This window comes from Solanum stenotomum, chromosome 6, assembly GCF_019186545.1.
Source record: "Solanum stenotomum isolate F172 chromosome 6, ASM1918654v1, whole genome shotgun sequence".
In the NCBI taxonomy this organism is placed as follows: Eukaryota; Viridiplantae; Streptophyta; class Magnoliopsida; order Solanales; family Solanaceae; genus Solanum; species Solanum stenotomum.
In genome coordinates, this window is record NC_064287.1 from 58,036,503 (window position 1) to 58,060,093 (window position 23,591).

The 23,591-nt window shown below is 36.2% G+C and overlaps 1 protein-coding gene across 1 annotated transcript; it reads left to right on the top strand.

Moving 5' to 3' along the window:
• Window positions 1-1,196: 1,196 nt before the first annotated feature.
• On the top strand, window positions 1,197-22,148 carry LOC125866609 (uncharacterized). The gene is made up of 12 exons (XM_049546891.1): window positions 1,197-1,328; window positions 2,437-3,821; window positions 5,264-5,271; window positions 8,494-8,669; window positions 11,147-11,207; window positions 16,239-16,337; window positions 18,080-18,174; window positions 18,880-18,993; window positions 19,961-20,028; window positions 20,996-21,106; window positions 21,323-21,557; window positions 21,892-22,148. The coding sequence occupies exons 2-12, from the start codon at window positions 2,485-2,487 to the stop codon at window positions 22,000-22,002; spliced, it is 2,415 nt and encodes an 804-aa protein (XP_049402848.1). The 5' UTR covers window positions 1,197-1,328; window positions 2,437-2,484; the 3' UTR covers window positions 22,003-22,148.
• The last annotated feature ends 1,443 nt before the right edge of the window (window positions 22,149-23,591 follow it).

Below are 23,591 nucleotides of genomic sequence, written 5' to 3' on the forward strand. Positions count from 1 at the left end.
ATAAATACTGAATATTGAACAATCTTATCATTTAAAAGTGAAGGATATATTTGCACTTCATGTTTACATAAAATCATATCAACTTAATTAATAAAGTTAAGTGATTTAATAAAGTGTTCAGATAGTGAGTAAGTTTAAGAATAAGGATAAGCACAAATGAAAATAAATGACTATTATGTTCGTTCAAAAACACTATAATAACATATTATAAGATAATTTGATATTTTTCTTAAATTTGATTGTATCTAATTATCAAAAAAGTTCATCACTAATTAGATTTTTAATATAAAATTAATATAGCATTGACATTATTGCCCTCTTTTATTATGCTTGGGTTAGTGATCCGATTTATTTCAATGTTAATCAAACTTATTAAGAATATTCATAAGATTAAACTTTCAACTTCATCAATTCAAATTTGTGTGTCTCGATTTTTGATGATCGTGGTATCCGAATCACTTTTTGTGCACCTCAACTATTGAGTATTAAATCAGAGACCTCAGGGTTCTCAACAATTTCATTAGTCACTAAGTCATATCCTTTGATGCAATGTATTTTTATATAGAGAGAAATAATTGATATGTTTTAATAAAAGCATATAAAGTTCATTAATATTTTGAGAATATTTTAAATTTTCAACTAAACATTCTTTAATCATGTAGTACATTCTTAAAATATCAATTACATGTTAAACATATCATTGTTATATTTCAAAATAATAAGTTAGTTATGTTTATAAAAAAAAAAAAATTAGTTTTGTAAGTTTGAGTAACAAAGGATGAAACTTGTTAATTTTGAGAATCGATAAGGATGCAAATCGAATGTTTAAATAACAAAAGAATGAAACTCGTTAATTTTGAGGATAAATAAAAATGCAAATAAAATAATTGAGTTTTGATCCATTAATTAACCTATGTTAGTCTAAATAAATCATATATTAATTAATTTACTTTATTTTAACACGTCTAAATTCAGCCCAATTTATTTATTTGTTGCCTTTAGATTACAAATTACTTTATTCCGTTAGTTTTTTTGTACTCTAGATAACGGAAGGACGAAACTTATTAATTCTTAAAATCAACAAGGTGTTGTTTTGTTCATAGTGATACTTCAAGGACAAGTCTTAGCAATAGGTATAAATTAAGAGGGTGTTTTAGGTCAAAATAGACGTTTTTGCTTATAAATTTTCTATTCCATTTATACCCTCGTTAACTTTGTGCTCTAAATCAAGCAAATTCGCTTCTGGATTTTGTGTCTTGCAAAAATTTACAGAGAAAAAGATTGATTTTTTCGGCTCCTTCTTTTGCTGCGTCTTCGCCATCGATAAGGTGACCGGAAAGTTCACAACTTCTTTTTATTTTGGGGATTTTCATGATTTTTGCTGTTTTGTGTGTATGTAATTAGATTCAAAGATTTAGCTTTTTTTTTGCTTGTCTGGGTTTTTTCTGTTTGCAAATCTTATGTTAATGAAATGGAATTGGTAATCGCTGAATAATTGTTGTGGCCTCGTGGGTGATAAGCTTTTAAATGTTAATTCTTTTGAGATAAAGAGAACTTTGAATTTGCTTGAAATGATTACTTTTTTAGTGTTAGGATGGAATTGGAAAACCTAACTGATTTTAGAGTGAGCTCTAGTTGATTGATCGATTAATCACTGTGGTTTTTGCTGTTATGGGTGTATGTAATTAGATTCAAAGATTTAGTTTCTTTTTGGGTTTATCTGGTGTTCTTTCTGATTGCTGATGTTATTGTTATGAAATGGGATTGGCAACTGCTGAAAAATTGAAAATGTTAATTCTTTTGAGATGTAGATAATTTTGAATTTGCTTGAAATGAGAAGTTTTTTAAAGTGTTAGTATGAAATTGGAAAACCTAACTAATTTTGTGAGACATAGTTGATTGATTGATTACTCACTGTTTTTTTTTAGTAATTTTCTTTTTTGCCCCTTTTTTCCCCTTTCTCAGTTGATGGCGTGTTGGTTGAACTAAAAAATAATCTTTATAGGGAAGTATGATACTTGCTTGAAACGAAATGGATATGCCGGTCCACCAATTATGTTTGCTCATTATTATATCAAATTTTGAATTTTGTAAGCTTGCTACTAACCAAAGATATAAAAGATGATATCTTGCCTTTAATTGAAAAAAGATGATACTTGCCTTTAATTGAAAAAAGATGATATCTTGCCTTCAATTAAATTCGCAAAATAGAAATAAGATCTATGGTTGTAGAATTTTAATAAGACATGAAGCTAGCTTGCAAGATCGTCACTAGCATGTGAATATTACTTATAAATGGCTTTGCATTTATTAAGCTGTTTGTGGATTTGGTGAAAAGTTTATAACTTTGTTACCTAAAGATGGTTTTAGTTGTTATTTTCTCAGAACAACATCAATTTAGGTGGATGATATTCATCAGGTTTTAATGTTTTGCAGGTTGTGGTTCTTTAGGTTCCTTAATTTATATGCTGAAAAAGCCAGAATATGAGTGGTACTCCGAACAAAAGACCTCATGAGGATGGTGGAAATGGTGGGGGTAGTAACCATAGTTACTCTTCCGCTCCAAAATACTCACATGACGACTCTGGTGCATTTCCCAAGGTGATGAGCTCGGGAACACCTGAATATCATGCCTCCTTTGATGTGGGCCAGAATGCTCGGATGCCAAAGATTCAACGGACTGAATCATCACGAGATGCAGACAGAAGATCTCCTGTGCTACCAATGTACCGTGTGTCATCATGTCCAGTTGTTTCACATCCTGATCATTCTGTTGCTTCAGAAAATAGGTTGGAGCCCAAGGAAATTAACAAGGACGTCAAGGTTGAGAATCGTGATGCGAAAAGTGAATTAAGGGAGTTGTACCAAGGGGCTAAATCTGACAAGGATGATAGATTTGAGAACAGAGCTGATGATGGTAAGGACATTAAAAATAGTAGGGATACTTACCCTGAATACAAGGGAGATGTGAAGGCAGATAAGGACAGGTTTAGCGGAGTGAGTTGGAAAGATTCGAAAGAACAGAACAGGGGAAAAAGATATCCTGATCTCCCTGTTCCTGTCGGGAACATGGATCCATGGCATGCGTCAAGAACCCATGGTGCTGCTGAGATAGGAAAAGAAGTCTCAAATTCTGAGAACAGGGATTTTGCTAAAGTGCGTGAAGCCGTTGCTGAAAATAAGATGGATTTGAAAGGTGACGATAAATACAAAGATAAAGAGAGAAAAAGGAAAGAAGGGAAGCACCGGGAATGGGGAGATAGGGATAAAGAGAGAAATGATTGTCGGAACAATTTACAACTAGGGAATAGCACTTCTGATAACAAGGAGTTGCTTAAAGAGGAACGGGAATCTGAGCGGTGGGAGAAGGAAAGAAATGATCTTTCGAAGGATAAGGACAGACCAAAGGACTGGGAAAAGGACCATGTGAAGAGGGAAGTGTGGAATGGAGTGGAGAGGGAGGTTTTGCAGAGCGAGAAAGAAGTGATTGATGTTCCCGGAAAAACAAATGAGCCGGAAAACTCAACAGTGGAGCAGAAGAAACAGAAAGATCATGATAACTGGAAAAATACTGACAGGGATGGAAGTGAGAGGAGAAAGGAAAGAGATACTGATTTGGAAGGAGAGAGGCCTGAGAAACGTGTCAGGTGTCATGATAAAGAACCAGAGGAAGGAGACCTGGATACTGAAGGAGGAGGAGAAAGGGAAAGAGAAGCTTTTAATTATGGAGTTCAGCAGCGCAAGAGAATGTCGCGGCCAAGAGGGAGCCCCATGGCCAATCGCGATCCTCGTTTTAGGTCACACACTCATGAAAATGAAGGGTATGCCTTTTTGATGATTGACTTGACACTATTTGATGCTTTACTCATTAATAATGAGCCATAGACAATCCATAGCCTACAACCAGCAGACATAATGGTCCATTAAAACTCTAGATAGACATCATAGACTCTATCTGCTACAATCCTAGAGTTTGATGCTGTGAGAACTATTGTATTTTAGAGAAATACGTGTCTACATTCATACACGTCTTAATTCAATGAATTTGTTGAAGGAAAATATTATAGAACTAATAAAAAAGAATAAGGAAAAATAATAGAACTTTCCATAGGATACCTTGTGAGATCCTGTATTCAATTATAGAATATTTTCTTACCTTATATGCATAGAGAATGCTTACCTGTCATATTGTGCATAGACTCTTATATATGAGTTCCCCTTGTACATTGTTAATCAACTAAATCAATAAAATGTTAGATTTAATTTTCACAAGGTAGTTGAGCCTTTTCGATCTTGGTAGACATTCATACAGCTTCCACCTATAAGAGCCGACCTTATGCCGCCTGCAGGTCATTGTTTTTCTTCTTTCCTTTTTGTTTCCTAGCGATCAACACTCTCATCCACGAGTGGTGTCGACTGCTCTGACCTCTTTTTTCGGCTATTGGCGCTGCTCCTCTCTTTTTCTAGCATGCCGGTCCTCTTTTTCCTGTGACCAATGTCACTCCTATCTTCCTGAGGCAACTGCCCCTACTCATTTCTCTGGTGATTATTCTGGATGCTCCTCTCTTCAACTACCAATACCACCGGTGTTGCTCTTCTCTACAGCGGACGACCTCCTCCTCTAGACCTTGAATTTTGGTCATTCTTCTGCCAATTCAAGTTTCCGATGATGTCTCGGAGATCTGCGACACCATATCTCTATTCGATTATTGAGAATAGATTATTTTCTGGTCCTAGGTCTTTGGTTCAACGGCAAAGGTAGTACAACGTGGGGTGTGTGGTAGGTGCACGCCACAACTTCGAATCCTATTGGGGAACTAGGTGTTGTGTTTAAATGGAGAAGAATAGGGGGTGACCTATTTTCCACCGATTTTTGAAGCCTAAACAATAGATTTATCGGTTATAAAAATAAAATAAAGAGTACATTATTTTTTCTCTGTTTCTGAATCCAATTATATCTTGGAATTCTTCCATTTCCCTGTCCTGAAAATTCCTCCTGTCAAGCAATTCAACTAGGTTATCATAGACTTATTTGTCAAAGAGTAATATATGGGATGTGTTAAGTTCATTTTCTCGTCTACCAACTACAAATTACTCATTTTCTTGTCTTGCAACTACAAATCGTTAATCTGTGTTGAAAAAACTTCCTATAAGTTATTTAGCCTGGAAATTTGATGGTTTTTTTACCACTTAGATGATATCTGGACATAGATGTTTCTTTGATTGTTATGTAGTGTAACTCTTCTTCTGTCTTTCTGTGCAGATCTCAAGGTAAGCTGTTAAAGTACTTATCTTGGAGTTGTCTCAAATTGGTATCATCCAGGAGGGAGTTGCCCTTAGCATTCATGCTTGCAGATTTGTTTGATTCTGAAAAATTGCTAATTTAACTAATTAGACAACATTGATCCCATCTTTTATTGGTTGAGATAGTTTCCATGTTAGGAATTGATGTTCTTTTGACCAGCTGTTTCTGCCTTAGGTTGTCAGATATGCCTATATGCAAAATCATAGGCTCACATGTTCCTGCTTTTTGTTCCATTTTTCATCATAAGTGCTTTCTGTTTCTGTTTATAGTTTCATGAATCTCCTTCTATAGAAGTGTTATACTTGAACTGTTTTGAATGTCTCGTTGGTCATTACTTTTCCAGCATGATGAGAAAGGAACTCTGTAGATGTCCTGATTCATTTTCTGCATCTCATGTGTGCATGTAGTTTTTTTCTTTCTGGATTTACTCCATTGATTGCTGGAACTTTTTTGCACGGTATATCCGGATACTCTATATAGTCTTAGCTATCCTGAATTTTGTATTATTTTGGACCGTGAACTGCAAATTTTGTGCCATTTGTTTGAATTTGTATAACCATTGTAACTGCCTCCACAGTTATAAAGTTTTGTTGTGCATTAAGATAGTGATGCAGTGACCAATTTCTATGTTTACTAGCCAAAACAATCAGTAGTTCGTGACCAAATTAGCATGATGCATAGTTGAAAACTGTTCCCACCAGAATTAGAAGACTGTCTTGCTTGAAATGCTTCAAGTCATATTAGATGACAATGCATTTATCTTTTTGCATTGGAGTCTTCTTGTACAAACACTTTCTGGCTACATGTTACATATTAAGTTCACTTTTTACAACCATCTCAAAGGTCGTTTGACTCGTGTGCTCTGAATCAAGGGACCATTTGCTGGATTGTATAAAACCAATCAACATCGTCAAGCTTGTGCTCTTTCTTTCTTTAGATACTAAAAAAAAAAAATCTCTTTATACCTTTCTTTGTTCATCAGATTGAGCAGTACTTCGTAACATACTAAGCTTTTCAAAAATAGTCTATATGTGCAAGCTACGATTAAGTTAGGAACTAAAAAATCATTTTACATGAAATCATACCCGAAAATTAACCAGAAAAAAGTACACCAGAATGGAGATTAGGTGAGGTGATCAGGCGAGATATCTAAGTCATGGTATGATTATCTGTTTCTTTGAGAATATGACTTTTCCTTGTATTTTTGCCTTTTTAATAAAACTGTGAGTTGCATTGATCTCCTTTCTAGTCTGCCAAAATTACAGAGTCCTTCTTCTGATTCTGATGCATTAAAATTTCATTACAAATTTACAAATTCTTCCCTATCCTGTGTCAAATCAAATCTAATTTGAGGAATGAACATTGGCCAAATTCCAAAATACTCCAAAAAGGTCCACAAAGATTAACAAATTAAAATGGTTAAGTCAGTCATTATCAAGAGAAAACATGCTATTGTATCCTGTTTGGCATGTATCTGTTCCCATTTCTTCCGTTGTGTCTTTGGGGAGAATTAGGGAAAGTGACTCCTAATTCTTAAGTGTCTGTTTAAGAAAAAATTAAAATTGAAAATATTAGCTTAACCACAGTAAAAAGAGGTCAGAATAGTTACTTAAGCTCAATCCGAAATCTATGTCTGTATGTTTTTGTTATAAAATTGCACATTGGTTGATGGAATGAACTGTTGTGTGCTTACATGTCCTTGGGCCTCCTCATGAGCTAGCCTTTGTGATTGAGTAAGGCTTGAGGTTCATTTTATTTACATGGTAGCATAGCCAGAGCCATCCCTATTGTTCCACGCTCCAAGTGTTCCATGTGAGGCTTGGGGGGGTAAGTATTAGAATGTCTCACAGTGGCTGAGAGATTGTTGTCTCCGCATATGGTTTTGAACAGTCCTAATATCATGAGCTAACTTTTGGAGTTGAGTTAGGCCCAAGGTCCAATTTTTTTCAAAAAATGTCTGCTTATTTTAAACATGAAAGCTTTCTATTTTGAATTAGAAAAGTAACAGCCGGACATTACTGGGGATTTTATTTTGTAGTTTCCAGGATTTAATTTTTTACGTTGTCAAAAAAATATAGTGGTAATTGTTACATTTCACATCAACTAAATCAAAGATTTAGATAATCAGCCACACTTCGTGCAAAACCCAACTTATAGCATACAGCTGTTATCTGATATTTGTGGAGCTTGTAACACATACTCCCTCCGTCCCTTTTTAGTTGTCCACTTTAGAAATGGCACACAGATTAAGGCAACAATGATTAGCACAGTGAAGTTACAATTTTACCCTTATGACAACTTTTCACTTCAAAATTACAACCACTTATTTGAATTAAAGTGAAATAAATTGGAGGGAAACAACATACACTTTTACAATTTTCAAGAAGTGTAAATAAGGGTATAATAGGAAAAAATTTGTTGTCCTTTCTTGATTTGTCAAAATGGACAACTAAATAGGGACAACCAAAAAAGGAAATATGGACGAGTAAATAGGGACGGAGGGAGTATTGTATTAGCTGTCAGATAATATCTCAGATTCACATATAATCTGTCATTTGTGGAAAATTGCTATGTGTAAATTCTATTGATGTACTGACTGCAACCTTTTATTCTAGTAAAGTATGCTATTTGCTTGTTGTGACCCATCACGGTACATCGTATGCTTGAAGTTGCGGATTTGGTACTTGTAACATATGCAAATGATTCCGATCCATTAAATTCAGACCGGCATATCTACAGATCATATTACTTATTTAGTGGAAGGGATTTATGAAATTCCTCTTTTGAATAGTCGAATCAAAAGAGCAAGTGGATTGAACTGTTTCTTGCCTCTCCTTTGCTGCAGAGTCGATGCGTCTAATGAGTTCTGTGATGATAAGTTCTGTAATTTCTTTTTTCTTTATGAAGTAGCTTGTAATAATAGCTTTGATCTCAGACATTTTTTAGGAAATATTTGTTGCTTCACCTGCCATTGAAATATTAGTCATCGTAGGTTAGGAAGTTTTTCTAACTGTTTCATCCCACTATGCTTGCTCTGCTGTTTTTGTATGGAAACCGGCCAATTATGGTACCACTACAAAACAGAGGCTGTTCATAGATTAACTGACTAAGATGGGATGCAAAAATTATTGTCGACTACTTGGTACTCATGCACCATATATGAACAAATGTTTCCTTTGTCTTTGCAGTTAAGCATGATGTATCTGCTGTCAATTATAGAGTTGGTGAGTGTATGCCAGAACTGATTAAATTATGGAAGGAATATGAATCATCCAAAGCAGATGGAGCATCTGATAGCTCTCCAAGTGATCCTACTCTAGAAATTAGGATTCCAGCTGAACATGTATCAGCTACAAATCGGCAGGTAAGATTGGAGAGGTAGCTGAGGGTTCATATACACCTTTTTTATTTTATTCATTTTCTTCTATATGTGTTCTTCAAAGATAATGATCTTCTTAATTTTAAATAAAAGCTCTTTCGATACTCCACTTAGGGGTTTTCCTTTCCGATCATTGAACAACCTCTCTATCTCCGTGAGTTAGGGTTAAGGTCTGCATACACTCCCCCCTCCCCAGACCCTACTTGTGGGATTTCACTGGGTGTGTTGTTGAACAAGAAAGGGGTTGTATGATAGGTGTCTAAATACTTGTGGTTCTAGATTAGTTTAAATAGGTTTACGGGTAAGAACTAAGATGTGAACACAAACTGGTTTTGATTTCTTAATTGTAAGTTCGTCTTAATAGTTATATTTCAAAGGATATCCTTGTATTGATTGAATCAAATCTGTCGCTCGGATTTGTGGCTTTGCATTAGGGAAGTAATTGTTCCCTTATGGACCTTGTTGGTTGAGGATTCTATCCATGCAGTGCCTAAGTTTTCTACTTCTCTCAGCAATTGTAGTTTTTTGTGTCATTCTATGTTTAACTACACGCTTCTACTTCCCATGCTTCCTCTTGTTGTATAAGAAACCTCTATTCATGCAATTTGACTTCCTCTTGTGTATTAGGATTGAAATTGCTTTTATGGAAGCAGGAATATAATGAGTTTGCTTAGGTAATTTTGCATAATATGTGAAGAATTCTTCATGTACATGTTTGGCACGTATAAAGTGTTCCATTAATAAACAACACCAAAATGGTCTAGAGACTCTTGACAATCAGAGCCTCTACCATCTTGGTGCAGTCTCGGACACCACAGTTATTCCATTGTTGTGAAAGGAGATCGCCTCGTCGCCAATGGCGAGGCGACCCTTCATCGCCTTTTAGCTTTGTGGCGAGGCGATCTTCAAAAGGCGATGTCATGGCGACAAAGGCGAGAAAGATGTCACCTTTTGTATTTTCTTTAAAAAAGGCGACCAATTTTGGGTTTTATAAGTTAAAAGGTAATTTTAGGGTTTTCGACTAGACTCCTCGGGCGACCGGCCAGAATTTTCCGGCGACTCCAAAGTCAAACCAATGCGTTGTTCTTTCTTCTTCCTTTGTTTCTTTTTCCTTCTTTTTCTTCAGGCTTCAGAGTCACTTCTACCTTTGTTTTTTTTCACTATTTTGATTTTTGTTCTATTTTTTTCTTATTCAAGTTCTAAGTATGTACTATCTATTTTTAGTTTTTGAATTAAAATATTTGCTAATATGTTATTGCTATTGCGATTTTGATTATTTTTATATGCAATTAAATATTTTACTTTTTTTATATTAATTGGGCGCACTTCAAAAAGGCGAGTGCCTTGCCGCTCGCCTCGCCTTGTGGCGAGGCAGACCCTTGTCGCCTTTTATCGCCTGTTGCCATCCAAAACACACTTATTCCAAAAAAAGGAGGGGCTCTATACAGGAGTCTAGCCTAATAAGGTAAGTAATTAGCCTATAATTAAATCTAGATATCCTAAGGTATCCTATTGCAGTATTCTATAGTTGTTCTTAATTACTTCAATAAATCTAGGCATGTGTGAATGTATGCACATATAATATTATTTAGAGCCTGTTTGGAGTAAGCCGACTAACAATAGTTGATAAGCATCAATTGCTGAAAAACACTTTTAAGTGTTGGAACTGATTTTACATATTAACAGTTACATATCTGGACATATGTGCTGACATTAATAACAAGTAATTGGTATCTTTGGTAAAAATCTCCTTATTTCTGTTTAAAATGACTGAAATACCCTTAAAACGATTTACAGAAATTATAAATTTACAAGTGCACATGGAAAAGAGCTAATAGTGGATATAGAAAGGAGGAGATATGGATTTAGTTTTAGGAATGGTACATCAACTATTACAAACTTTTTTGAGGATAAAAGAGTTAAGAGTCTAGTCAAAGCAAAAGTGCTTAGAAGCTGAAAAGTCATAAGTGACCAACTTATAGCTTTTGCCTGATTTTGACTTACAAGCACTTGGCTTATAAGCTATTTCGGTGTTTGTCAAACACCGAGATAAGCCCAAAATTGCTTAATAGTTGGTTTGACCAGTTATAAGCTTACTGAACACACCCTCTTAATCTCGTAACAATAAAAAAAATTGTGTGCAACATTAGACTGGTCAATTGATGGACCAAATTTGACTTGAGATGCAATAGAAGAGAGCTTCTGAATTCTAATATAAGTGTACCCAAGCGTCATCTCTCTCTCTCTGTCTCTCCCTCATTATGTTGGGTGCATAAAACTTGTTCAGCAATTTTATCCGTTGTATGCATATTCCTGCCACTAATTCTGATACACATCTCATATCCCCATGCCTACAGTTCTGGCTAATGTTACATCTTTCTCTCAGTCTTATCTCTTGCGTTTGTAGTTTGGATTTGTCTAATCATGTTATTATCGTCATTTGAGTACTACATCATTTGCAGGTGAGAGGTGGCCAACTATGGGGAACAGATATATACACCAATGACTCGGATCTTGTCGCAGGTTTGTCCTTGTCTCAATAATATTAAGGCTCCGTTGTGCACTCATGTATGTATGTATGTATGTTTGTAGTTTGTGCACTTGGTGAAAGTAAAGGGTAAATTAAGAAAAGCAAATTTGCTTAGCCCACTGCAGTTTCCAATTACAACTTTCTTGTTTCTCCTTGTGTATTGTGGGAGCGGCTTGTTATTCTTCCAAAAGGAAAATATTTTTGTTGATTAATTTTTGAGGGATGTTTTGGAGAAAGATAGAGAATCTATGAAAATCAGATGTAAGGAAATGCATATGCCTCTAGACATGCTTTCCAGTTTCCACAATTACATTAAATTGGTGAAATCAGGAGCCTTAAGTTAGAAAGTTAATTTTTTTTTTTAGAAAGTTAGTTTCAAACCCTACTTTAGATCTCAAACATGGTGCCACCCTAAATATTTCAGTATTTTATTGGAAAAATACTCAGCAGGCAAGATAGAATGGCCTGCTGTAGAGCATTGTCTTGTGTGTGGTATTTGCAGGCTATAAGATCTTAGTTGAGGCATTATGGATTTATGGTGGGATTGTTAGATGTGTAATTTAAGAGAAAAATATATTGGATGAGGTAGTTGCTTAGTACTTTAATGCAGGTGATAGTGGCATTAACTGATAACCCTAGATGACAGATGACTCTGGATGTTGAGTTCGTGGGTACTTGTAGTTAAGTTTGGTTAAGAGGAATCACTCTGTTGTTGGTTGTGACCCATTTCACTTGTCGATATACTGATTCGGCAAGCTATTCTAGAACGCTGCCTCTTTGTCTCAGGCCTTTCAGAAACTGTTTCAGTTTAACTTACTTCAAAACCGAAATGAACTGTCTAGGTCAGACAGAATTGAATTTCTCTTGATCCATAGATCTATTCACTCCCAAAGGACACATGCAGAGACGTGGAGCTCCGGTGGGGGGTTTCATAGGTGTTATTTCTTAGGAGGTGTTCACTTTTCATCTTCATTCAATTTTATTTTAGCCGTATAGGAATGTAGTTAGTTTAGGAGTTCAGGATTTTGTCGGAGAGGTCTAAACTTGTGGTGCACTGCCCTACCTGCGTACCTATTTGTTTCCCCAGTTCTCTAAGCAGAGGTAGCAGGTGGAGTAAGAGAAAGAAGATGGCTTTGAGAAGGTTTAAACCAGAAGCTAGGTCATTCTGGTTAGTATTACTTAAAACCATCGCTTAAGAGCAATGGGGTTTTGCTTCATGTGTGAAATTATGCACTTCAAAGAATGAGGCGGAGAAGTGATCTCAGCGTGCAGTCAATCCTTTGAATCTCTGCTTTGAGAAGTTTGATTTGTGGATGTTGATTTGGTAGGCTATTCAAGAACTATGCCCCTTACTCTCAGGCCTTTAAGGACCTGTCTGGTTGAACTTACTCAAAAAAATAAAATTGAAGTGTCTGGGGTGAACAGAATTGAATCTCATGATCCATAGATCTATTTACTATCAAAGGAAGCATGTAGAGATGTGGAGCTTCAAAATAGATGGTATTTACTTAGGAGTTGGAAAGTGTACAATTTTTTTTTTTGAGAATGGTAAACTTTACTTCTATATGTCCTTAGGTGTACTACAACAAAGTGTAGTCCCCCATCACAAAAGTTGTCTCTTTACAAAATCGTAATAAATCTAATTACAGCCAATCAATTGCATTAAAAACATCTTCTGTGCTGTCTATAACTACTTGTTTATACCAAAAATAGTAAATGCCTAAGCTGTCTTGATCTTCTGTATGTCCTTAGGTGTACTACAACAAAGTGTAGTCCCCCATCACAAAAGTTGTCTCTTTACAAAATCCTAATAAATCTAATTACAGCCAGTCAATTACGTTAAAAACATCTTCTGTTTAGCTCTTTTCTATTTTTGGTGTAAACATGAATATCCTCATGAAGATGAGGATATCACTAGTATGTTAGAGTCTTTAAGGAGTTCATAGGAAAACAACAACACTTTTGTATTTTTGATTGTAAGTATTACTGGAATACATCCTGAGTATTCCTGTGTTTATAATACAAGTTACCTTTTCAAAAAAAAAAAAAAAATCTTCTGTGCTGTCTATAACTACTTGTTTACACCAAAAATAGTAAAGGCCTAAGCTGTCTTGATCTTCTGTATGTTGCTCTTTTTGCCTTCAAAACATTTATGATTTCTCTCTTTCCATGTGGTCCACCAAATACATGCAAGAATCATCTTCCATCTCTCCTCCTTTCTTCCAGCATTACCATCATTGTTCCAGCTTCTTAGCACTTCTTTGATTCCCCTAGGTTTCACCCACCTGATCTTCCTCTTGTGGATGAACATCTGCCATAGCTGGTCTGTCCATTTACAATGCAAAAAGAGATGGTTGACTATCTCTATTTGTTCTTCACATAGATAGCAACTAGAGCATAGGTTGAGTTTCCTCTTGTTAAGGTTTTCATGAGTGAGGACGTCTTCCTTTGCCAATAACCATGTAAAGTAGTTTACCTTATTAGGCACTTTGGTCTTCCAGATCATTCTCCATGGCCATCCTATCTCCTGAGTATTTGTTCCTGTCAGATCTTTGTAAGCAGACCTGACAGTGAAAATTCCTTTGCTATCCACCTTCCACACCAAGCTGTCCTTTATTCTGTAAGATTGAGATTTTGAGGGATTGTATTATGAAAATATGCTATAAAGGTCATCTCCCAATCATTTAAATTCCTTCTTAGATGAAAGTTCCAACCTTCTCCTGTCCATACTTCAGCCACAGTAGCATCCTGGGCCTGGCATAAGTTGTAAAGCTCAGGGTAAGTTTGCTTCAGAGGCCATTGCCCACACCATATATTTTTCCAGAAAGCCACCTTCTCTCCATTTCCAACCTTGCAACTTGTTCTTGTTGAAAGCTTCCTGATGGATTTCCATACACTACAATTATAGGGAGTTGTCACCTCCTCTGTCATCCATCTATCCTGCATGCCATATTTTGACCTGATCACTTCTTTCCATAAAGCTTTTTCTGGGGATGCAAACTTCCATAACCACTTCATCATCAGTCTTTTGTTTTGTCTGTTTAGTTCCCTGATGTTTAAGCCCCCTCCTTTCTTACTTTCCAGTAGCTCCTCCCATTTCACTCGATGATATTTCTTCTTGTCTTCACTTCCTTAGGCTAGGTATTGGCTTTAACAGTTTGCCAATCTTTTTTCACTTCTCTCTATCACACCACTCCATATGTCCTTAGACTTGCTCTTAGCTCCTAAGGGCATTCCCAGGTATGTGGTTGGGAGTTCACCCACTTTTCCCCCAACTTTTCTACCAGATCTTCAATGTTGGCACTGTATTAACTGGGTATATGAAACTCTTATCCCAGTTTATGTGCAAACCAGAAACTGCTTCAAAGATGTTGAAGATAACTCTGAGAATTAACAGTTGTTCCCTTGTGGCTCCACAAAATACTAGAGTGTCATCTGCATATTGCAGATGTGTTACCTTTAGATTATTGCCTGCTATGTCTCCCACTTGAAATCCTCTGACCCATCCTCTAATTTTGCTGTTTGTACATGGTTGCTTAGTCCTTCCATGGCAAGGATGAAAAGGAAAGGGGACAGTGGATCCCCTTGCCTTAAACCCCTACTGGAGGAGTTAAAGCCACATGGACTTCTTATCAAAATTGAAAACTTCACTGTGCTGATACATTCTTTGATCCACCTGAGCCACCTTGAACCAAAACCCATCCTCTGTAGCATATTCATTAAGAAGTCCCAATTTAGGTGGTCATGTGCTTTCTGGATGTCCAGTTTACATAGAATCCCTGCTTGTTTGTCTTTTTGTCTTGAGTCTACACTCATTTGCCACCAGCACTGCATCCATGATCTGTCTGTTCTTGATGAAAGCCATTTGTTGCTTGTCTACTAGCTTATGCATCACTCTTTTCTGCCTTTCTACTAGGATGTTTTCAATAATTTTATATACTCCCCCCATGTACAACTTTTATTTTCATTCAATTTTTAGTGTAAGGAAATGTAGTGGATTTAGGCGTTCGGAATTTCCTCAAAGAAGTCTAAACTTATGTTACAATGCCGCATGCTTATTTGTTTTCCCAGTTCTCTAAGCAGAGGTAGCAGGTGAATGAAGAGAAAGAAGACAGCTTTGAGAAGGTTAGAACCGCAAGCTACTCATTCTGGATTTACGGTAGTGCTGGTTTATTCAGGGCTTGTTGTGAAAGAAATGGGTAGTGTGTACTTTGAATAATGAATCAGTGGCTGCACAAGTGTACAGTTATAGCATTTTTTAGTAGCGATAATGGTCTGGTCTGTAGGTGTTTTCTGACAGTGGTGGCAGCTATGCAATATGGTTTGTGACTTAACCTGGAACTGATCATAAAATTGAAACTTCCTTGATGTGGGAACATGACAGAAAGAAAAGAGTTGAATATGTGAAAAGAGACAAGCACACAGGTCTATGGATGAGGAGGTGTTTCTTTGGATGGGAGAGAAGAGTATGTAGGAAGTCCTTGTACATGATGAAAAGATGGAGTAGATTGGAAGGTGATAAGTTCATCTTGACCTTACTCACCAAATAATTTGCACTAGAAAACAAATTTAGTGTACGGTTGTTTTATGCATTTTGCCACAAACTTTTGCAAACCAACAGTGTTTTAGGGTTTCCAGTTTGAAGGATACCTTCATGTGGTGGATTCTTTCACTAGTCAAGCTTCCATTGTCCCTCCATTGTTCCTCGAGTTTTTCAGAACTATGATCTAGTCAATTGGCCTTGTAGATAATTATTCTAAAGGGACAATGTAATTGTCCTGAACTTTCCTTGTTGTTGACTGTGCTACTGGTTTCTGTTTGTCTCCCGTTAAAGAGGCACAGATATATGCTCATATCATATCAATTACTATCAACTTATCTGCTTGTCCATTCAGGCAAACTTGGGAAAACTGTTTTGCCTTATGCCCCAGAATTGCTCGAAAACTTCCCATGTACTTTTCCTTGTGATCAGGGACAATATAGATTATGATATCTATTAACTACTGTTTGTCTTGTTTCTCCAGTTCTTATGCACACAGGTTACTGTCGTACAACTGCGTCTCCTCTTTTACCTACTATTACGGAGTTACGTGCTACTATCAGGGTGCTACCTCCACAAAATTGTAAGTCTCCTGCACAAAATCTTGCTTTAAAAATGCTATTGTTAGGAAACAAAGCCTGTTCTACAAATGGTATGATGTTTTAAAGTTTTCTCTTGGTTAGTTGTTTTGAGCTGCACTACAGCCTAGTGGTCAATGAAGTGGGTTGAGAACCATGAGGTTTTAGGTTCACATCCCACTTGAGACAAAAACATTAGGTAATTTCTTTCCATCTGCCTAAGCCTTGGTGGACTTAGTTGCCTGGTACCTGTTATTGGTGGGAGGTGGCCCGAACACCATGGTTATAACTTATAAAAAAAGTTGTTTTGACCTTCTTTGTAGCCCTAAAATGAAGAGGATCCTTGGAGCAATGGCGAAGTATCTCTGTGTGACCTACAAGTCATGGGTTTGGGCCGTGGAATCAGCCATTGATGCTTGCATCAAGGTAGGCTACCTACATTACACACCCTTGGGGTGTGGCCCGTCCCTGGACCCTGCGCAACTGTGGGATGATTCTCGCACTTGTAGCCCTAAATTTTACAATCACCTCTTTATAGTCACGAGTTTTGATTAAACTCTCTCTACTACTGTTTGTTAATACTCTTGGTGTGTATTTTGGCACCGGGAAGATCAAACATGGGGTACGATACTTTTTTGGGTAGCTGAAGTGATAATGTTTTCTTTCATTAATATTGATGTCTGGGGTTCCAATTAAAGAATTTGATTACTCAAGGCCAAGATAATATTTATTAAAAGCTTGTGACTTGGGTAAGCACCTTGCTTCCCCCCTCAGCCAAGTGTAAAAGAATTTTAGAAAGGGAAGTGTGCTTCGTATTAACCTATGCCAATTGACATATATTTGGAAAATCAATGCATGATCTGGTGAAAAATGACTGTTTGACCTACTTTGGTTATTGAATAGCTGTAAGGTGCACCTATCCAGGAATATGTAAGAACAATGATGAAACGGAAAATCTCTTAAATATGTGTTGCACTTGCAGAGTATCTTTTTGAATTTCTGGCACTTCTACATATCCCATGACTCATCTAGAAAAACTTTTTTGATGAAGACGAATCATCAAAAAACAAAGGATCAGTTAGGATAGCCTCTTGTAGTTTTTATTTTCATTCTCTCTCTGGCTTGCTCTTTCCTTTTTGGTACTTACCTAATGATTATGAATCTCTGAAGATTTATGTGGTGAAGACCTGGATGCATGCATATTTTTTTCCACAATGTTAACTAGTTTGTTCCTTATGGAGATTCCCCCACAGTGTTTTATACAATATTGGCCCTAAACTTCCATTTTTAATTTTCCTGGTCCTTATTTTGATAAGTTAAACAGATATCAAATCCAAGCTTCTGCAAGTTGACAAGTTGCTGATCCCTCGAAATGTGCATCTTATATGAACAGTACTAATTGATTATGGTAAAAATGGAGAAACTATGGAGGTGCAAGTAAACAAATTGCTTATCCCCTTAAAATATGCATATTGTTCAACTATACCAATTGATCCCTTGTGTCTTTGTTTGTTTGTTCTTCTTTTGTGGATTTCATGGCCTTCAAATCTAGTAGGCGCTGTACTCTCCTTATGACATTTCTTTACTAATGGGGAAAAAGATACTTATTGACTAGCTGTTCAGAACCTTAGAATCTATAACATGATTTCTGTGAGTAAAATCATAATTCTGTTCAAATTAGTTGTTGCATCCCGATTCACTGCCATTTCTGATGTCAGACTCTGAATTTGTTGTTGAATTTATGAAGGCTACATATCAACTCTGAGGAACAATGTGCGGTCACGTGCGTGGGGAGCTGCAGTTGGCTGCAGCTATCGCATTGAGCGGTGCTCTGTTGTGAAGGTGTGGATTACCATTCTTCATTCCTTCCCTTCTGTTCTTTCTGGTATAGCAAAAAAAGTTCATTTTTTTATAAGGTAAATAATTTTATCAATAATTGGAAGAGCACTTCTTTCGGAAATAACCTCTCTACCTGACAAGGTAGGGTAAGGTCTACGTACCCTCTATCCTCCTAGACCCCACTTGTGGGAAAATATTGGGTATGTTGTTATTGTAATGGGGAGATCTCCTGTTTACAAGTGATATGCCAAAAAGTAGTGCATCTTTATCAAAATATGACTCTGACGAGCAGCTCCTAATTTTCTATACAAATTGTAACCTCATTGGTGCACCAAAAGTAAACTACGAATCAGACACTATTCGTCAAATGTAGATATTCGTTAATCCCCTCGAAAGCTCTTCTATTTCTTTTTTTCCACTGAACCCACAAGGAGTTCTTGTGGGGCAACATCCAGGCTCTTGTTCGAATTCTCTTTCTAAATTTCTAGCGGAGAGTCTCTTTCACTGTACCTACTTTGTTTTGCCAAAATTTTAGTTGTGGATGGACTTGCATTTACCAGCTATTCTTGCCTAGATACACACTTATTTACTTTTGATTTATATATGCGAGTAATTTCTTTGTATTACTATTGAATGTGCAGTTATCTCTATGTGGAACTTTGTACCGCTTCCTATATAACCTTTTTGATTATTTGTCTCATCCTTCAGAAAGGAGGTGGAACGATCGATCTTGAACCTTGTCTAACACATTCCTCAACCTTGGAGCCTACTCTTGCTCCGGTGGCGGTAGAGCGCACTATGACCACTCGAGCTGCAGCTTCGGTATTGTTTCACTTAAGTAGAAGTTCATTCTGCTTTCTAAATTTGTTAGTGTTATATGACAAAAATCATTTGCTCACTTTCCTTCTCTGGTAGCCTAAAATTGTTTGTCATTCTGCTGTTTTTTCTCTATAAATAGCATAATCAGCTGAAAACCTTCTAGGCGGAGATAATTACTGGCTGTTTCTCTTTTCCATTTCTGTAGGCTACTGCTAAACCCTTTTTTACTCTAAAGCTGTCAAACTAACATCTAATGGATGTAATCCTATCCATTTAAACAGTTCGATAGAAAAGGAGAGGATTTTGGTTTATTCGTGGGAACATGATTTGGCCTCAACTATATTATCAAAAAAATGATTTTGCCTCAACTATCTTTAAATTTTAAAATAATAACATAAATTTAAATTCTGAAACTTGGAACTTCCTGCATCTATACCTTTTTGGAGTGATCCAATTCCTTCTATATGATTCATCATATAAACAGCCCAAGTACATCACAGTTGAGTTCGAGATAATACCCAGTCTTTATACATCATGTTATCATCTTATCTACATTTTCTGTGAGATGTATTATGCTGCGACTATTTAGGATTAAGGGAATGACCTCGCACAGGTCTGCATGTCGAAGATTAGGCTTCTCACTAGCCTGCATGGGGCTAGGGACTTGTCATGGAAAACTCAATATGACACAATGTATAAAATTACTTCCTCCGGATTTTGAGCTTTCTGCTAGATCCAATGGTAATGAGAACTGGAAATAACTAACTCAAAATAGATCTGATACTCCATTTAGGTTAATCAATGTGATCTGATGATCCTCTTTTTGTTATGCATCTTTGCCTAAGCTACTGAAAGAAGAAGGAGATTTAAATTATGCCTTCTCTTTTAATCTTTGTTGTAGTGTATTGTCGTTTGCTATTTTTACTTTAACTCAGCCCCTCAACTTTTCTGTTGGTTACTCTCTTTGTAGAATGCACTACGACAACAGAGGTTTGTACGTGAAGTGACAATTCAGTTCAACTTATGTAATGAGCCTTGGTATGTACTGATTTTCTGGATCAGCTTGCTCTTCAAATAGATGTTTTTTTTCCATTCCTTAGATACAGAACTTTCCAGTTATGCAGACTCTTGATATGTTGTTGTTGTTGTTATGCATAGACCCTTGATGTGGTATAATACTCTGTCTTTTTTTCTTCTCATTCTGATTTTTCTGTTGTGTTTTGTTCATAACAAAAGAAGTAATTTTAATACTTTTGGTAAATAATTTACGGGGAGCAACCATTTTTGTTTTCGCACTTTTTAGTAATTTATCTGAAGATATTTTTCAAACTTATTGGAAAGGAGAACCAGGTAAATTTTCTGTCAAATCATCTTTTCTCTTAAATAATGTGTGTTACTCAATAGTTACAAAATTGTTTCTATCCTATGCAAGGATTGAGGGCAGATGCTAGTGTCTATAAAGATAAATCTCTAATAAATCCTCCTCAAGACTTCCCTTCAATTTGCTTCAATGAAGTTTCAATGGATCTGTGAAGGCTTCTCTGCATTACTTATCCTTTTGTCCTAATTTCCATACTTGTTAAAAATATTGAGCATATGACTAGAAGTATAACTTCGAAGCAGTAAGATTCATTCTTTGGAGGACCCTTTATTTTCCTTGATCTCGATCGTAGGGTGCTTGGGACTTTAAGGACATTTCCCTGGTAGATATGGTCTTTGTAATCTTGCGTTGAGCCTTTCCCCATATGTTGATAAGCACTTGAAGTATGAGTTGGTATATCAAGGATGATCCATGCTATGTTTTACTTGTCATGCTCTATCCTCTGACTTGTGGTTTTGAGTCAGTAACAAAACCGGTGGTTTGATTGATATCCTTGAAAACAAAGCCCACTTTACTGGCTCATTTACCTTGAAAGGTTCTTTTTGATATTTTATCCTGATGAGCTGTAGCCTATGTTTTTATCCAGGCTTCTATTTACGTACTGTTGCTCATCTCTTTCCCCAGGCTCAAATACAGTATTAGTGTTGTTGCTGATAAGGGTCTAAAAAAGGCCCTTTTTACATCTTCGCGCCTGAAAAAGGGAGAAGTTCTTTACTTGGAAACTCATTCTAAGAGGTAACCACTGGCTTCCATGGGTAAAAATGTAACTCCATACAGCTCTCTTAGTCTCTTATATTCCTTGCATGTTTCCTCTGATAAGAGCGAAAAGGAAAGAAAAATCACTGAGAAAGTGATTGATATGTGATCTTTGATAATTTTCTGTCCAATTTGTACCTTCTATTGTGATCCTCATTTTCCTTCACTTCCTGACACTAGTTAATTAACCTGAAGGTATGAGCTCTGTTTTAGTGGTGAAAAGATGGTCAAGGCTACAACTTCTCAGATGCTTGAAATGGATGTTGACAAACCTCAAACTTACAATTTACACATGGCAAACGGAGAAAAAAATGGAGTGAATGGTGAGAATACGATGGTAGATATGTTCCGACTGTCTCGTTGTAAGAAGCCCCTGCCTCAGAAACTAATGCAATCAGTTGGAATTCCTTTGCCCCTTGAACATGTTGAGGTATTCATCCTTGTTTCTGCCCCATTATATGTTATCAATACGAACCTATATTGCTCGGACTCTTCAAAAATGCCGATAGATGCATGTCAAATCTTCTAAAAAGTAGTGCATTTTTTGAAGATTCTACACTAATATGACAATATTTTTGGAGAATCCAAGCAACATTTGTATAATAGCTACACCATTTAATAATGGTTCACTTCTTAGCATGAAGAAAAAGTAAAAATGTGCTGTGAACCAAAGCTACTTCCCTTCACTAGGAAAATGGCTTCTTTTTTCTCAGGGTCTACTTTTACCTTGATTGTCTAACAATGTTGTTATTAACTTTTGGAAGGTTTTGGAGGAGAATCTGGAGTGGGAAAACATTCAATGGTCACAAACTGGTGTTTGGATTGCTGGAAAAGAATATCCTCTTACTAGAGCACATTTTCTTTCCCCAAATTAGGCAATGCTTTGTAATAGGTTTTAGATACAGTTTATCTATAAGACAAAGATGTACTGTGGGATTGATACTGATTAGAATGATAAATTGTGGAACTCATGAACAATGTTTTCTGAACATTGTGCATATGTTGATTTCTTCTTCTAGTTTCTCTGTTGTTTTTCCTTTCCTTATTGATGATTTCCAAGTTTTACCTTTTCGGTTAGCTGCATAGGTGTCACAAAATAGAAATTCAAGAATTTAGACATTTTCCGTGTGTATTAGTTCATTAGTTTTTCAAAAATTAGTCTACCCAAAAGTTTTCAAAAAAATTGCCCAGAAGATATTTCACCAAATATTCATGGGACTCACGAAAAATTGAAGAATTCCTATAAAAAGGCTCCCAAATGCCCAAAAATGCCTCGAATCATGGTGAGGTTATATATACTACTCTCCCAACTCCTTACGGAGGGTTTGGTAAAAAAATTTCAAAAAAATTATCCGGAATTCATTTCACCAAATATTCATGAGCTAATATACGCAAAAAAATTGAAAAAAATCGTTTAATTCCTATAAAATGACTCCTAAATGCCCAAAAATGTCGCGGATCATAGTGAAGCTATACGTACTGCTCCCCCAATTCCTTACAGAGGGTCTTGTAAAGTTTTTTTAAAAAAATGCCCGGTAGTCATTTCACCAAATATTCATGGGTTAACACACATAAATAATTGAAACAATCGCCTAATTCCTATAAAATGACTCCTAAATGCCCAAAAATGTTGTGGATCAGGGTGAGACTATACGCCCCAACACCTTACGGAAGGTCTTGTAATGTTTTTCAAAAAAAGTCGCCAGGAAGCCATTTCACCAAATATTCATGCACTAACATACACCAAAAAATTGAAAAATTCGCCAAATTACTATAAAATGTCTGCTATATGCCAAAAAATGTCGTGGATCATAATGAGGTTGTATGTATTGATCCCCCAACTCCTAACAGAGTCTTGTAAAGCTTTTTTCAAAAAAAATCTACCGAGAGTCATTTTACTAAATATTCATGGGCTAACACACACGGAAAATTGAAAAAAATCGCCTAATTCCTATAAAATGACACCTAAATGTCCAAAAATGTTGCAAATTATAGTGAGGCTATACATATTGCTCCACCAACTCTTTACGGTGGGTCTCATAAAGTTTTTTTCAAAAATATTGTCCGAAAGACATTTCACCAAAAATTCATGGGCTAACACACACGAAAAATTGAAATATCACCTAATTCATATAAAATGGCTTCTAAATGTCCAAACATGTCGCAAATCATGGTGAAACTATATATATTGCTCCTCCAACTCCTTAGGAGGGTCTAGTAAATTTTTTCAAAAAAATCGTCTAGAAGCTATTTCACCAAATATTCTTGAACTAACACACACGAAAAATAGAAAAAATCACCTAATTCTATAAAATGGCTCCTAAAAGTCCAAAAATGCCGCGGATCATGGTGAGGCTATATGTACTGACTTTTTCGTGTGTATTTATCTATTAATTATCTAGAATACATGTGATCAACCCTGTTCAAAGTAAAACCTTCTGCTATCATCCAGGTTGACAATGAT

Bases quoted from the DNA above. Each gene is read 5' to 3' on its own strand.
- LOC125866609 (XM_049546891.1), top strand. From the start codon at position 2,485: ATGAGTGGTACTCCGAACAAAAGACCTCATGAGGATGGTGGAAATGGT. The intron at 11,208-16,238 runs GTTTGTCCTTGT...TTGTTTCTCCAG, and splicing joins TGACTCGGATCTTGTCGCAG to TTCTTATGCACACAGGTTAC. The intron at 21,107-21,322 runs GTAACCACTGGC...ATTAACCTGAAG, and splicing joins TTGGAAACTCATTCTAAGAG to GTATGAGCTCTGTTTTAGTG.